Source organism: Chionomys nivalis, chromosome 1 (assembly GCF_950005125.1).
Source record: "Chionomys nivalis chromosome 1, mChiNiv1.1, whole genome shotgun sequence".
Classification (NCBI taxonomy): domain Eukaryota; kingdom Metazoa; phylum Chordata; class Mammalia; order Rodentia; family Cricetidae; genus Chionomys; species Chionomys nivalis.
In genome coordinates, this window is record NC_080086.1 from 165,141,960 (window position 1) to 165,154,769 (window position 12,810).

A 12,810-nucleotide genomic window follows, 5' to 3' on the forward strand; every position below is an offset into this window, starting at 1 on the left:
AACAATGCTGTGGCCCATTTTTTTTTTTTTTTTTGGTTTTTCGAGACAGGGTTTCTCTGTGGTTTTGGAGCCTGTCCTGGAACTAGCTCTTGTAGACCAGGCTGGTCTCAAACTCACAGAGATCCGCCTGCCTCTGCCTCCCAAGTGCTGGGATTAAAGGCGTGCGCCACCACTGCCCGGCTACGCCACCACCGCCTGGCGCTGTGGCCCATTTTTAAGTATGTATTGGCAACACAAACTTCTTTCGGCTATGAAAGATACTTTCCTGGAAATACTTATTTCCTTTTCTGGACTGGGGCTGTAGTTTAGTGAATGCATACACAAGTCCTGGGTTCAATACATAGTATCCTAAGAAAAGCCTAACTTCCAAAAACCTAAAAATTTGAAATAGACATGGTGATGACAGAGAATCCCTTTAAGTTCAAGACCAGCATAGCCTATATAATGGCTCCCAGGCCAGTTAGCTACACAGTAATACACATACACAATATATATATATGTATATATATATACATATATATATACACATACACACACACAGAAAATAATGGGCTTAACTGCAATACTTTCTAACATGAAACTGACTGCGCCACGTTAAACTATTTATGACTACTTTCTATTAATTTTTAAAACCCAATAAACCACAAATATAAATGTAATTGGGATGTGGAGGCGGGAGGACCAGGGAACTCAAAGCCATGTTTCCTCTACACTGTTTGAGGTCATGAGATCCTCCTGTCTTGGAAAACCCAACCACAACCACATTTATTCAATTTCAAAAGGAGATTTAGATACCATAGAGAACAAATTTTAGGTGTGGGATCCTTTCTGATATTCTAAAAGTATCAGTTATTCCACTTTCAATATAGATCTGTTTGGGAAAACAGTCTCAGCTTTTTTCCATTATTAAACTCAACTTGTTACTACTCTAAGTCTAGCTCTATCAAGAAAAACATAAAATACTATAGAGATCTTTATTAAAAAAAATAGTAGCTATTTTCCCAACAACTCATGCCATCTAAGCCTTCTGAGACACAGACAACATAAAAATCATCCCAACATAAAAGTAAACTGGGAGAGATGAGAAAAGTATCCAAGAAACAAGTAGAAAGTATCAGCCAATTGCCATTAGCAGGTATCTATCTGTTTAGTGGAAGAGGAATAAACTCGGCACCACCATGTCACATGGACTAGCCGGGAGGAGAAAGGGACAGGGGGAAAGTGGTGGAGAGGAGACCAGACAGGGCGGCGGGACAACAAAAGACCCATTTTTCCTCTGTCTTATATAGAATTTAGATTTAATACACCCATCCAGTCCCCCAAACATAACATAAAATGCAGGCACACACATGTGCTACAAAAAAGCAGAGACTTGGGGACAGAAGGGATCAGAGGGAGAAGAGGATAGAACAGGAGGATAGTGAGTGTGTATGTGTGACATACAACAAAACTACATGGCACGTATGTTTGATGTCATAATCAAACCAAGTATGTCATAAACTAAAAAATTAATTAAAAATAGAAAAAATTAGCATGTATTTAAGATGAAAGCACTGTGTGCACACACAGTGTGTGTTTTGTGTGCCTTTAAGATTTGGATTAGGAATCTGGAGAGTAAGCTCAGTTAGCAAAGTGCTTGCCATGCAAGCATGAGGACATGGGTTTGATCACAAGTACCTATGTAAGTCAGGCACAACAGCACACACTTACAAACTCAGCAGCACTGTGGAGGCAGAGAGAGGCAGAGTCCTGTGGATCATTGGAGAGCCAGTCTGGACTAATCCATAATTTCTAAATCCCACAGAAAGATCATGCCTCACAAAACCACATTCAAGGTTGATCTCTGCCCTCCCCTAACACTGGCACACACTCCCCACAGGACAACCCACAGGAAATTACTGAGATGAGAAAAGATTAGGTTCTCATAAATCAAATTTAAAATAATTACCCTACCATGTAAATACGCACAAATGACATTGATACTTACAGTCAGAGGAACAGGGTCTTGGAAAGCCAGGCTCATTTCATGGCAGTAAAGAAAGAGAAGCAGGCGTTCACATTTCTAATAAAAAGATGATAAAATAGTAAAGCCACAGCTTATTTTCTAAAAGAATTCACAGGCCTCAGAATAAAAATTAAAGCTTGAGGAATACATAAGAAACACTGAATCTAGCCATGTAGTGGTAGTGCACACCTTTAATCCCAACATCTGGGAGGCAGAGGCAGGCGGATCTCTGTGAGTTTGAGGCCAGCCTGGTCTAAAGAGAGAGTTCCAGGGCAGCCAGGGCTACACAGAAAAACCCTGTCTAGAAAAACCAAAAACCAAAAGAAAGAAACACTCAATCTTTGTGTTTTGCTTGGGGAATATGGATACGAGAGTTCCTATAATTATGGGAATAAACCGAACACTATAAAATAAATGTTTCAAGTTCCTCAAGATGAATCCCCTCACCACTCTAGCCTGCGCATTGTGCACCAGCAGTCACTGGAGGAAGTCAGGTAGTGGCAGAGCCTTTTCCCTGTAAGCCCTGTCTTAAAGATCCTTCTCGCAAACAGGGATGTCCTCTTGTGAGCTTTGTTACTCTCTCCTCTCAGGCCCTCCCAGTGAACACCTGCAGTATGGGCAGTGAGTGTAGGTTCCCCCTCTGACATGTCTATTTTCATGTTGTTTCTTTTTTCGGGGGCGCGGGGGCAAATGTTCAGACAGAGTTTCTCTGTGTAGCCATGGCTGTCCTGGAACTCACAGAGATCCACCTGCTTCTGCCTTCTAAGTGCTGGGATAGAAGGTGTACGTTACCACCACATGGCTAATTCTTTTTAAAATATATTTTGATAAATTCTTTAGTACTAAAAAATATTATACTTAAATGTTAAATATCATGTGGTCAAAGTATGGAATTATTTCTAGGAACATTAAATCAAAAAAATCAATCTTGCTGTCAATTCTCAAAAGATCCTGAGAAACAAAATCAACTAGTGATTTAAGAAAAAAAAAAGAGCTAGTACCAGGACAGGCACCAAAAGCTACAGAGAAACCCTGTCTCGAAAAACCAAAGAGAGAGAGAGAGAGAGAGAGAGAGAGAGAGAGAGAGAGAGAGAGAGAGAGAAAAGAAAAAGAAAGAAATCAGACAGAAAGGGAGGCAAAATTTAAAAGCTTAGACTAAAGCTAGGCATGGTAGCTCATTCCCATAAATCCAAATAAGAAGCTGAGGCAGGAGGATCACCATCTGATGACAGTATGGACTAACAATGACACCCTGTCTCAAATTAAAAAAAAAATTACATTAACAACAAGAGAAAAAAACAACCAAACAAGCAAAAAAACCCAAAAATAAAACGAAGTTGGACATGGAAACCTGTAATCAGATGTACTTGGTTGGAATGTTGTGAATTTAAGGTCAGCATAAGCTACACAGAGAGTTCTAGGTTAGCCTGAGCTAACAAGTATTTTAAACTTCTACCTAGTAGAGTTCTTTTGTTTAGTTAAGAAGTTATGGTTCAGTGGGTCAAGTGCTTTTCTACGCAAGCACAAGGGCCTGGATTTGGATCACTAGCACCCAAGTAAAAAGGCCACATGGTGGCATCCAGCTGTAACTCTCGTGTGAGGGAGGAGGGAACAAGGGACTTTCAGGTGCTTGCTGGCTAGCCAGTCTAGCTCCATGAGCTTCAGGTTCAGTGACAGGCCCTGTCTCAAAAATAACGTGGAAAGCAAAAAAGGAAGATATGTTAGGTCAAACTCTAGCTAGCCTCCACATGTAAAGGCATGGGTAAAAAGTCCACATGAGTGTACACACACACACACGCTATTGGTTATGTAAAATTTCTATTCTTCCGTGTGTAGAAGACTTAAAGGACAAAGAACTCAGTATAAAAATCAACACATGTAACAAAAACCATCCTAATAGTCTAGTGTGGAAATGCTCAAAAACTTACCCTTTTATCTATTGGTGTTAATTTAGTAAGGCCTTCAGTTTTCCTTTTATCTGAGTTGTGACTGGGAGCATCACAATCATATTCAACTTCTGGCTTAGATAAATCTCGGCAGAAAGTACAAATCCACTCTCCACTGTTGGGATAAAGGACCTATGAGTTCTGAGTCTGTCAGGCTGCTCTCCACCACCCTTTCCACCATGTGCAGGCCATCTATGACATGTTTCTTTGGCATGGGTTTTATTCTCTACCTATTATCACTTACTAGTAGGTACAAAGCAGTACGGAGTAGAAGTAGCAGAAATTTGATGTAAAGGTCTGACTAAACATCACACTTCTGAGCCTTCCTCCTCTCTCTCCTCTATACTTGGTGGGTTACAAGTGTGTGCCCACCAAGGTCAGCTAGGATCTATTATTGTTTACCACAGCAGATGAGCTTTCTGAGACTAGGAACCAGGGAAGAGGAAACTGTAGATCAGTGTTAAGGACTGTGCAAAATAAAATTTAATCTTTAACAATTGTCAAAAATTTGTTATAATAGTTACACTTAAAAAAACTCTTCTTCCTTCCACCTTACCCTCTTCCCCACCTTCCATTTTTATGTCATTGTTTCTAGCTACATCCACTTTCCTCTAAAATGCTGTTACTTTTTGTATTTCCTTGCAGCAGTGGGGAACAGCACCCTGAGTCCTGTGCTCTATCTAGTCAAGGGGCTCCAGCACTATGCCACACTCCTAACCCCATGCTTTATACTTTAGAGAAGTACTGCTTTACCTTGGGAAATTTGTCAGTGTGGGCACGTGACAAGTAAGATGGAATACTTTAGGACACTTTTCACAGCAAAGGAGTTCCCCTCCATTTTGACAAACTGCACACCAGTCTTCATTGGGGTCATCTTCCTTCCTTGTCTCTCCGACATGCACAGGGGACTTCTGGGAGGCATCCAGCCACTCAGGCTTTCCATTTGAAGAACTCTCCTGATTAAGTCCGGGTTGATCTCCTGTGCTATCAGGAGCATCAGATCTTAACACAGCTTCCTCAGAAGCAGAGCTCTGATTATTATTTAAGAGGAGGGAAGTAAGTATGCTTCTTGGATAGTTAGTCTGCAACGAAAGAGAGAATATTATGTATGTATGTATGTATGTATGTATGTATGTATGTATGTATGTATGTATGCATACTTTGAAAGTGACCTTTTAATCTCCTGATGCCTATGATAATTACAGACTAAGTGGGCAGTCAGTGTGGAAGTCAATCACATGAATTGTAAAGGTTGTTTACTGTAGCTACTAATCCACGTTAACTTCAGACACTGTGCTGGCTATTTTCATGTCAACTTGACACGAGCTGCAGTCATCTGAGAGGAGGTGAGCCCAGTTAAGCAAACAAGCTCCAGCTGTGGGCAAAGCTCATTATCCTAATGAGAGATTAATGGGGGAGGGTCCACTATGAGCAATGCCACCCCTGGGTTCCTGGTCCTGGGTTCTATTAGAAAGCAGGCTCAACAAGCCAGTAAGTAGTATCCCTCCATGGCCTCTGCATCAGCTCCTTCCTCCAGAATCGGATCCGCTTTGAGTTCCTGTTTTGACATCTTTGATGAACTGTGAAGTGGAAGAGTAAACTAAATAAATCCTCGCCCCTATCCCCTCAGGTTGCTTTCAGTTGTGGTGTTTCATCACAGCAAGAGAAACCTTAACTAAGACAGACAAATATTATTCTGCTAAGATGAATCTAAATTCTGTGGAACTTCTGTTCGCATAGTACAGTCTACTTTGTGGGTGTTGTATCAGGACTACCCTTTTCTTGCCTCTTAAATGGCAACATTACTAAAAGCACTGATGTAATTACATTTTGAGTTCTAGATTCTTCATCTGATTCTTGTTTTACTATAACAATAGGAAAATCATAATTTTCAGGTGGTCCGCTGTTTTCTTGTTTTATTCGGATTGGTTCCAACATGACTACTGGGACTTTGTGTGTGGAATCAGCTCCTGCTGGTTTGCTGGAAGAGCCAGAGCTGTGAGGGAGAAAGGAGGAGAGGGAGAGACAAAATTAGACAAGTTAAAAAAATAGAAAGCTGAAGAACATTCTGGAATAATGTAACTTCACAATAATAAGCATATTTTATATCAGCAGTGAATGATATTAAAATACGATTGTGGAATCAACATAAATTTCCTTGATGCCAGGCCCTACAGACTAACCTTTCAAACTGATTCACCATGTATATGAAAAATAAGTAAGACCAACTTGAGTATTCTAAGGCTCTGGAACTGACTGCTCAACTAGATCTGGGGTCAAACATCTTTCAGTCTCTCCCAGTTTCCTGTCTGGTCACATGCATTCTAGGGACAACAAGCACTCTAGGTTTCATGCCCAGTTTGTGTTAAGGCACTAGAATATCATTTGTTGGTGGTTGCTCCTTAAAGGCAGTAGTTGGACAGAAGCCCTGCGCCACGGGCAAACTTCCTCCTAGAGAATGCTGCTTTCAAGTGTTAGCAAGAAATGGGGTTTACCACAAGCAGTAACTTTCAAACACAATGAAGGCAGAACTAAGTAACAACTTAAAGAAAAAGCTTAATTGTATAGAATTTCTTATAAAGTAGAACCAATGTTTGATCATTTAACAGTCATAGAACACTGAAAGAAAGATTGCTTCTTTACTCAGAGACAGAGGCAGGAGCATTACCACAAATTAAGAGGCCAGCTCCATCTACGTTAAGAGAGTTCCTGACCATGTGAGAGCCTGTCTTAAAACAAACAAAACATCATCATCTGTAACAACAAACCCCATAAGAAAAGAATTGCTTCTTTTTCCCTAACTCTGTCTATATAGTACTATAACTATTTTTGTCCTTGGTAACATAATGTCAAATTTTATCTTATTTTTTAGCACTGAGACAAATACTTCCTAAAAGTTGTACAAGTTTAATCACTCTATTGTACTAAAATATTAGTTAAAAATTAACAGTAAAAGATGCACCAAGTATCAAAACTAACAACTGCAAGAAATTTATGCACAGTTGGCTCTTCATGTCCATGTCTTTCACTCACATATATGGATGAAAAATACCTTGTGGGAGGGAATGTGCAGACTATTTGGAAGGGGTGGTGTCATTATTCTCTAGACAATACAATAAAACAAGTTTTACAAAACAGTCCCATTGAATCAGGCACAATCAATAACCTGGAGATGATTTAAAGCATACACAAAAGTATATTCAGGTTACATTCAAATTCTGTACTACTTTATATAAAACACTTGGGCAACTGTAGGTTTTGGTATATTCAGATGGGTTCTGGAACCAATTCTCGTGGATACTGAGGAAAGACTATGCCAGTATATACAGTTAAATCTATTTACCTTCCTCGGCTCCCAACGCTGGAGGCACTAGGTGAACGTATTGGGGGATGGACGCTAGTCATAGTAACAGGTCCTGAGGAGAAGGAAATAGACATACATAGCTGAATTAACAATTATGCATTCAGGTTGAATTATAATTATGTTACAATATAAATTATAATTATAATTCACTTAAATTATACCAAAACCAGGAACACCAATTCTATGAAACAATAAGCCTATCTTTAATATTTTGTTACACTAAAAGTTTATGGTCATGGTACTACTGACTCTCGAGCAGTGAGAAGGTCTATGCATCACTGGCTATCTACTTACGCCCAGCCTGAAGTACTAAGTCCTTTCTGCAGTAGAGTAGCTAGAGGATTCCAGTGCCAGTGAGAACTACATAAGAGAAAGGGGTGGATATATAAGGTGGTCAAGGGGACAGCAGATGGCGAAGAGGTTTAGGGTACTTGTCAGCAAGCCTGACAATCCGAGCTCAATCTCTGGAACCAAATGAGAACAAGTAATGGGAAAAGTGAAAGTTAGATTCAGACATGAAGCAGCTAAAAAAAGAAAAAAGAAAAGAAGAGGTTCTGAACTGCTGTCATAAAAAAAAAAGTGTCTATGCTCAGGAGGTAAATCTGCTTGCTGACAAGCCTGGTGACCTAAGCTAGAGTCCCAGGACCCACACATGGTGGAATGAGAGAACAGATTGCCATAAGCTGTTCTGACCTCCACGTGCATGCTGCCGTACTTACATACATGTGTACACACACAAATAACTAAGTGTAATAATATTAAGTAAAATCTATACTCTGGAGGCAGTATAGGTTATGTGGTAATCTGGCACAGTATACAGTATGTTAGTCTTAAGATTATTGCCAGAATGCCTTCAGAAATGTTTTGCCAAGTTATACTACTATCAATACACATGAAAACACCTGATGACTTTTTCATCAACGGTATCACCACTATTCAAATTTTGGCTAATTCAGTAGTAAGAAACCAAATTGTTTAGACTCTTCTTATGATGACTGGAGAGAGGAAACACTTCTGTTTAGTCCGTTTTGTTGGCTGTCTTTACCGTGTAGGGATAACTTGATTATGTGTCTTTCAGCAACACCAAGAATATCCTAATTTATTCATATGCACTTGTCCTTTATTCTATTGTATATTCTGTTTAAAATAAAAATCTCCACTTAAATTTTGCAAACACCTTTTTTTTTATAACATTGCAGAAATAATTAAGTTCACTCCTTTTCAATATTTCCTGTAGATAGATGCTGTTGTATGACTAACTTCCTCAGACCTGAAACAATCTCCCCTCCAGGGAAAAAGGAACTTCCTAAGATTCAGGAAGATGAGGAAAAAATATGAGGCTAATGGAGCTACTAAAATTCAGGAAGCTCAAGAAGTTAAGATACAGAAAGTTACTTATTATGTAGGCAAGTGCTGGGGCAGAGGAGACAATTTGGTGAGGGCCTTGCAAACTGGGACCCGGCTTTTTTATGGGAAGCTCACTGGTTCACCGGGCTAGACTTGCATGCAATTCTTTGGCTTGTCACCAGCACATTATCTGCATGTATCTGTTAATGTCTCCTCAGGAAGTCACACAACAGATACCTGCTATGTCAAGTCTCCAGGAATAATATGTAGAGTGTTTCCTGCAGGAAGCAAGTAGGCATATAAAATATTATTATTACTACTACTATTATTATTACTTGGTTTTTAGATATAGGGTTTCTTTGTGTAGTCTTGACTGCCCTGGTCTGTAGACCAGGCTGGCCTTGAACTCAGAGAGATCTGCCTGCCTCTGTCTCCCAAGAGCTAGGATTAAAGGTGTGGGCCACCACTACCTGGCTTATGAAATAATATTGTTTAAAACATTTAGTTAAATGTGAATTGAGTGTTCTGCCTGCAAGTACATAAGTATACTACATGTGTGCAATGCTTGGGAGGTCAGCACTGAAGTTACTGTGTAAGGCGGTTGTAAGCTACCATGTGGATGCTGGGAACCCTGGTCTGCTGCAGGAGCAGGAAGTGCTCTTAACCACCGAGCTATCTCTCAACCTCCTTGTATTAAGCCATTATTAAACACAACTAAACAACAGTGAACAAACAAGCCAAAGACTGTTCTCCTGTGTATTTTAATAAAATTTGACTCTAGACAAATTATATTCTAGAAAAGACTACTACTTCACAGACAACTAAATTTATTAATGAGGGTGTGATAAAAAATTTGCTCATTGGTTGCTATAATGCCAGTAAATTTTGCTGAAACAAAAAAGTATAAAAGTTTAATCTTTGTTTCCTTCTTCGTGAATACTAGTTTTACATGGCATAAAAACTCAGGATAGTGGGATTGGTTCAGCAGGTCAAAACACTTGTCACCAGGCCTGACAACTTGGTGGAAGGAGAAAAACACCAGTCTGTCCTCTGACTTACATATATGCACTATGGCATACAGGTGGAGATATACACACACATAAAATAAACATATATATAGAAAGGAAACCTCAAGATATAGTTACCATTATCATTTTTAGAACGATATTTTAAAAAAGGGGGCAGAGAGAAATTTTTAATTATTATAAGTAAAAATGAGTAAAAACCAGAAAATAATTACAAATCCAAAAGGTGGTTTTACCTGCAAGGCCTGGAGATGGCACTGATGAATTTGGTGACTGCACCGTTCTGTTTGATGGAGGTCTTGGCTGGGCATGATCTACAGTTGTATCTTTCCTTGCAATATTGTCCAACATGATAGTACTTGAGCAATCAATCTTCCAAGAGAATAAATTATTTCAGGGCAAATTAACTTTGCAAACCAAAACCACTTTCAAATTACAAGAAAACTTCCAAGGTATAATGTGCATAATGAAATAATATGGAACAATATTTTCATTTTCTGTGGACTCTTCTATGGTGGTGGGAGGTGGGGGATAAGAAGCAGACAAGGTCCTTTGTATTTTAATATTCTTAGGCACTAGTTTCCAGACGGTGCATAAAGGATTGGGTTTCTTTTTTTTTTTTTTTAAATATTTATTTATTATGTATACAATATTCTGTCTGTGTGTATGGCTGCAGGCCAGAAGAGGGCACCAGACCTCATTACAGATGGTTGTGAGCCACCATGTGGTTGCTGGGAATTGAACTCAGGACCTTTGGAAGAGCAGGCAATGCTCTTAACCACTGAGCCATCTCTCCAGTCCAAGGATTGGGTTTCTTAATGTAATGAAAATAACTTATAGTGTGGAATAATCCGAAAACCAAGATAAAATATAAAATTTAGACTAAGTTTGCCTGTCTGATGTATGCATGAAAAAAGTATACTCTCCCCATTTAGAATATATGCATTGTAAAAACTGAAATGACTCTCATGAGATTAATAATCCAATTACTAAAAAATAATAATTGATCTCAACTTGGATTTAAAAAAAAATCAAAGAAATTTGAAAAGTTCTTTCATAATCTTACAGATAAATCCTTCTAAACTGTGTAAAATACTTCAAAAATGTTAATGCTTCAAGTTTGGTTATGGATACATCATGACATTGAGATTACCTAACCTTGCAGGGGAAAACAAAAAAAGCATTGGTTGCTTTTCCAGAGGACTGGTGTTCTATTGGCAGCACCCACATGGCAGCTCACAACCATCTGTAACTTCAGTCTCAGGGATCTGATTCCATCCCTGGCCTCCAAAGGCATCAAGCACTCCTGTGCACAGACATACGTATAGGCAAAATACCTGTACACATAAACAAAATTTTAAAAAATAAAATGGAAAACAAATGAAGAAGATGTGGAGAACTGGCAACAGAACACTATATTTTCTGCCTTTAGATTCTTAAATATCTTATTATCTTAATCTTATGATTCTTAAAAAGTCACTTGTCAAAGTTAAAGACCCTAAGGATTAACCCATTTCTTAATTTAAACATGCAAGGACCGAGCACTAACCGTATGGTGATGTGCTCAAGCAGACATGTCTGCTGTTCCAATGTTAAGGGAATCCCTGCCTCTTCCATGTCTTACACTTCTGGAACTCACTTGGCTCTTACTGTCCACACTCCAGTCAGAAACTCAGTCTGTTCTCTCATCCTACTTCCCTCCCTTCCCAGTCCTGATTCTATGATGCAACATCTACAAACATCTTTAATTTCAGAGCCCAGAAAAACATCCTTCTGTATGCCCAAGTGTTCATAATTTCTAATTTTACTCACATTTGATTTCTAAAGAATAAAAGTAAGCTTTCAAAAATAGTTGGTAAATCAATAAACCCACACCTTACACGCATCCAGATTCACGGACAGTTTTCAAAGGAAGCTATTAGTACAGCTTTTCCATAAACTTACATCTGGAAGAGATGGGAGATTATAAGTCCCTCCCACTGGTGCGCTCAGATCAATCATGGGTGAACTATAAGCTTTTCCATCGTACCCTGCTGCACTTGTGATCGTGGGACTGGAAGGAGTAGAGGAGGAGCTGCTGGCAGTTGTGGGAGGAGCCTGTCCACTGCTAATCTGCCACTGGAGTATCAAGAAGAGAAGAAAAAAGATTAGTGTAACTCAGGTACGGAAGACAGAAGACAGTTTATTTCAGCTGAATTTATTATTTATTATTTCAGCTCAAATGTTATTGGAATGGAAGAACAAGTGAGAGAAGAAACACATTATGTATGTGCACACACGTGTGTCAATCAGATCAAAACATAAGCAACCTTTTTTTTTTTCCTGGCAGAGAATATTTAGTATATACCAGAAAATGAAACGGAGAAGAAACAATAAACATACAAAGAGCACCTTCAAAGTAAAGCTGGAGAATTAAAACATATATTTTCTTTTGTCCCTACATGAAATGCCTTAAAAAAAAAAAACTGATCCACAAATAGGGCTCTCAGGTTTTTTAACATATAAATAGGTAGTTAAGCCTTTCTGAGGTAAAGTCTTCTCATTCATATTAGAAGTTAAGATAAACACAAAGATAATGCTAGGCATACTGAAAGGTACAAATTTGAATCATGCTGCTTGGTTGATATAAAACCTACACAAAATAAGGTACAGATGATGGTTAGATTAAAAAGGCATTCAGTTAGTATGTACTAAGGGGAACAAGATGTTCCCTATATTTCAATATTTGGTATATTTGAAAAACATGAAAATTTTCAGAATAAAATATGGGGCTGGGAGCAGATTGAATGCTATCCCAAGGTTATTCAACAGAAAAACTTCCCAAACACATAATCAATGATATATGGATGACACTATAATGTTCTGAAACATCATGTTTTAAAAAAATCTTACATAACTATGAAAACTACATATAGAAATATATAAAATTGAGTGTGAATGTCATCTTCAGCACCCATACATTCAACAATTTTATCTCATCCCTATACACCTGTTCTTCCACCCCCTCAAAGAATAATGAATCACAGTTGTTGGATACCTTTCTACTTTTCCCCCTATATATAAGATAAAACATATACAAAAATGAGATACTATCTCACAAAAATTCTGTAACATGTTAGCTTC

At 38.6% G+C, this 12,810-nt stretch overlaps 1 protein-coding gene across 3 annotated transcripts in view; it reads right to left on the bottom strand.

The window, feature by feature from the left end:
* Trim24 (tripartite motif containing 24) overlaps positions 1-12,810 on the bottom strand; it is a 117,616-nt gene that overhangs the window by 5,584 nt on the left and 99,222 nt on the right. For all 3 annotated transcript variants that reach the window (XM_057772699.1, XM_057772689.1, XM_057772682.1), the window contains exons 11-17: positions 11,632-11,805; positions 9,924-10,059; positions 7,295-7,367; positions 5,779-5,947; positions 4,705-5,033; positions 3,934-4,066; positions 1,988-2,062 (exon numbers count right to left, since the gene is read on the bottom strand). In XM_057772699.1, the coding sequence (XP_057628682.1) occupies positions 1,988-2,062; positions 3,934-4,066; positions 4,705-5,033; positions 5,779-5,947; positions 7,295-7,367; positions 9,924-10,059; positions 11,632-11,805 (1,089 nt within the window). The remainder of the gene's footprint in view (positions 1-1,987; positions 2,063-3,933; positions 4,067-4,704; positions 5,034-5,778; positions 5,948-7,294; positions 7,368-9,923; positions 10,060-11,631; positions 11,806-12,810) is intronic.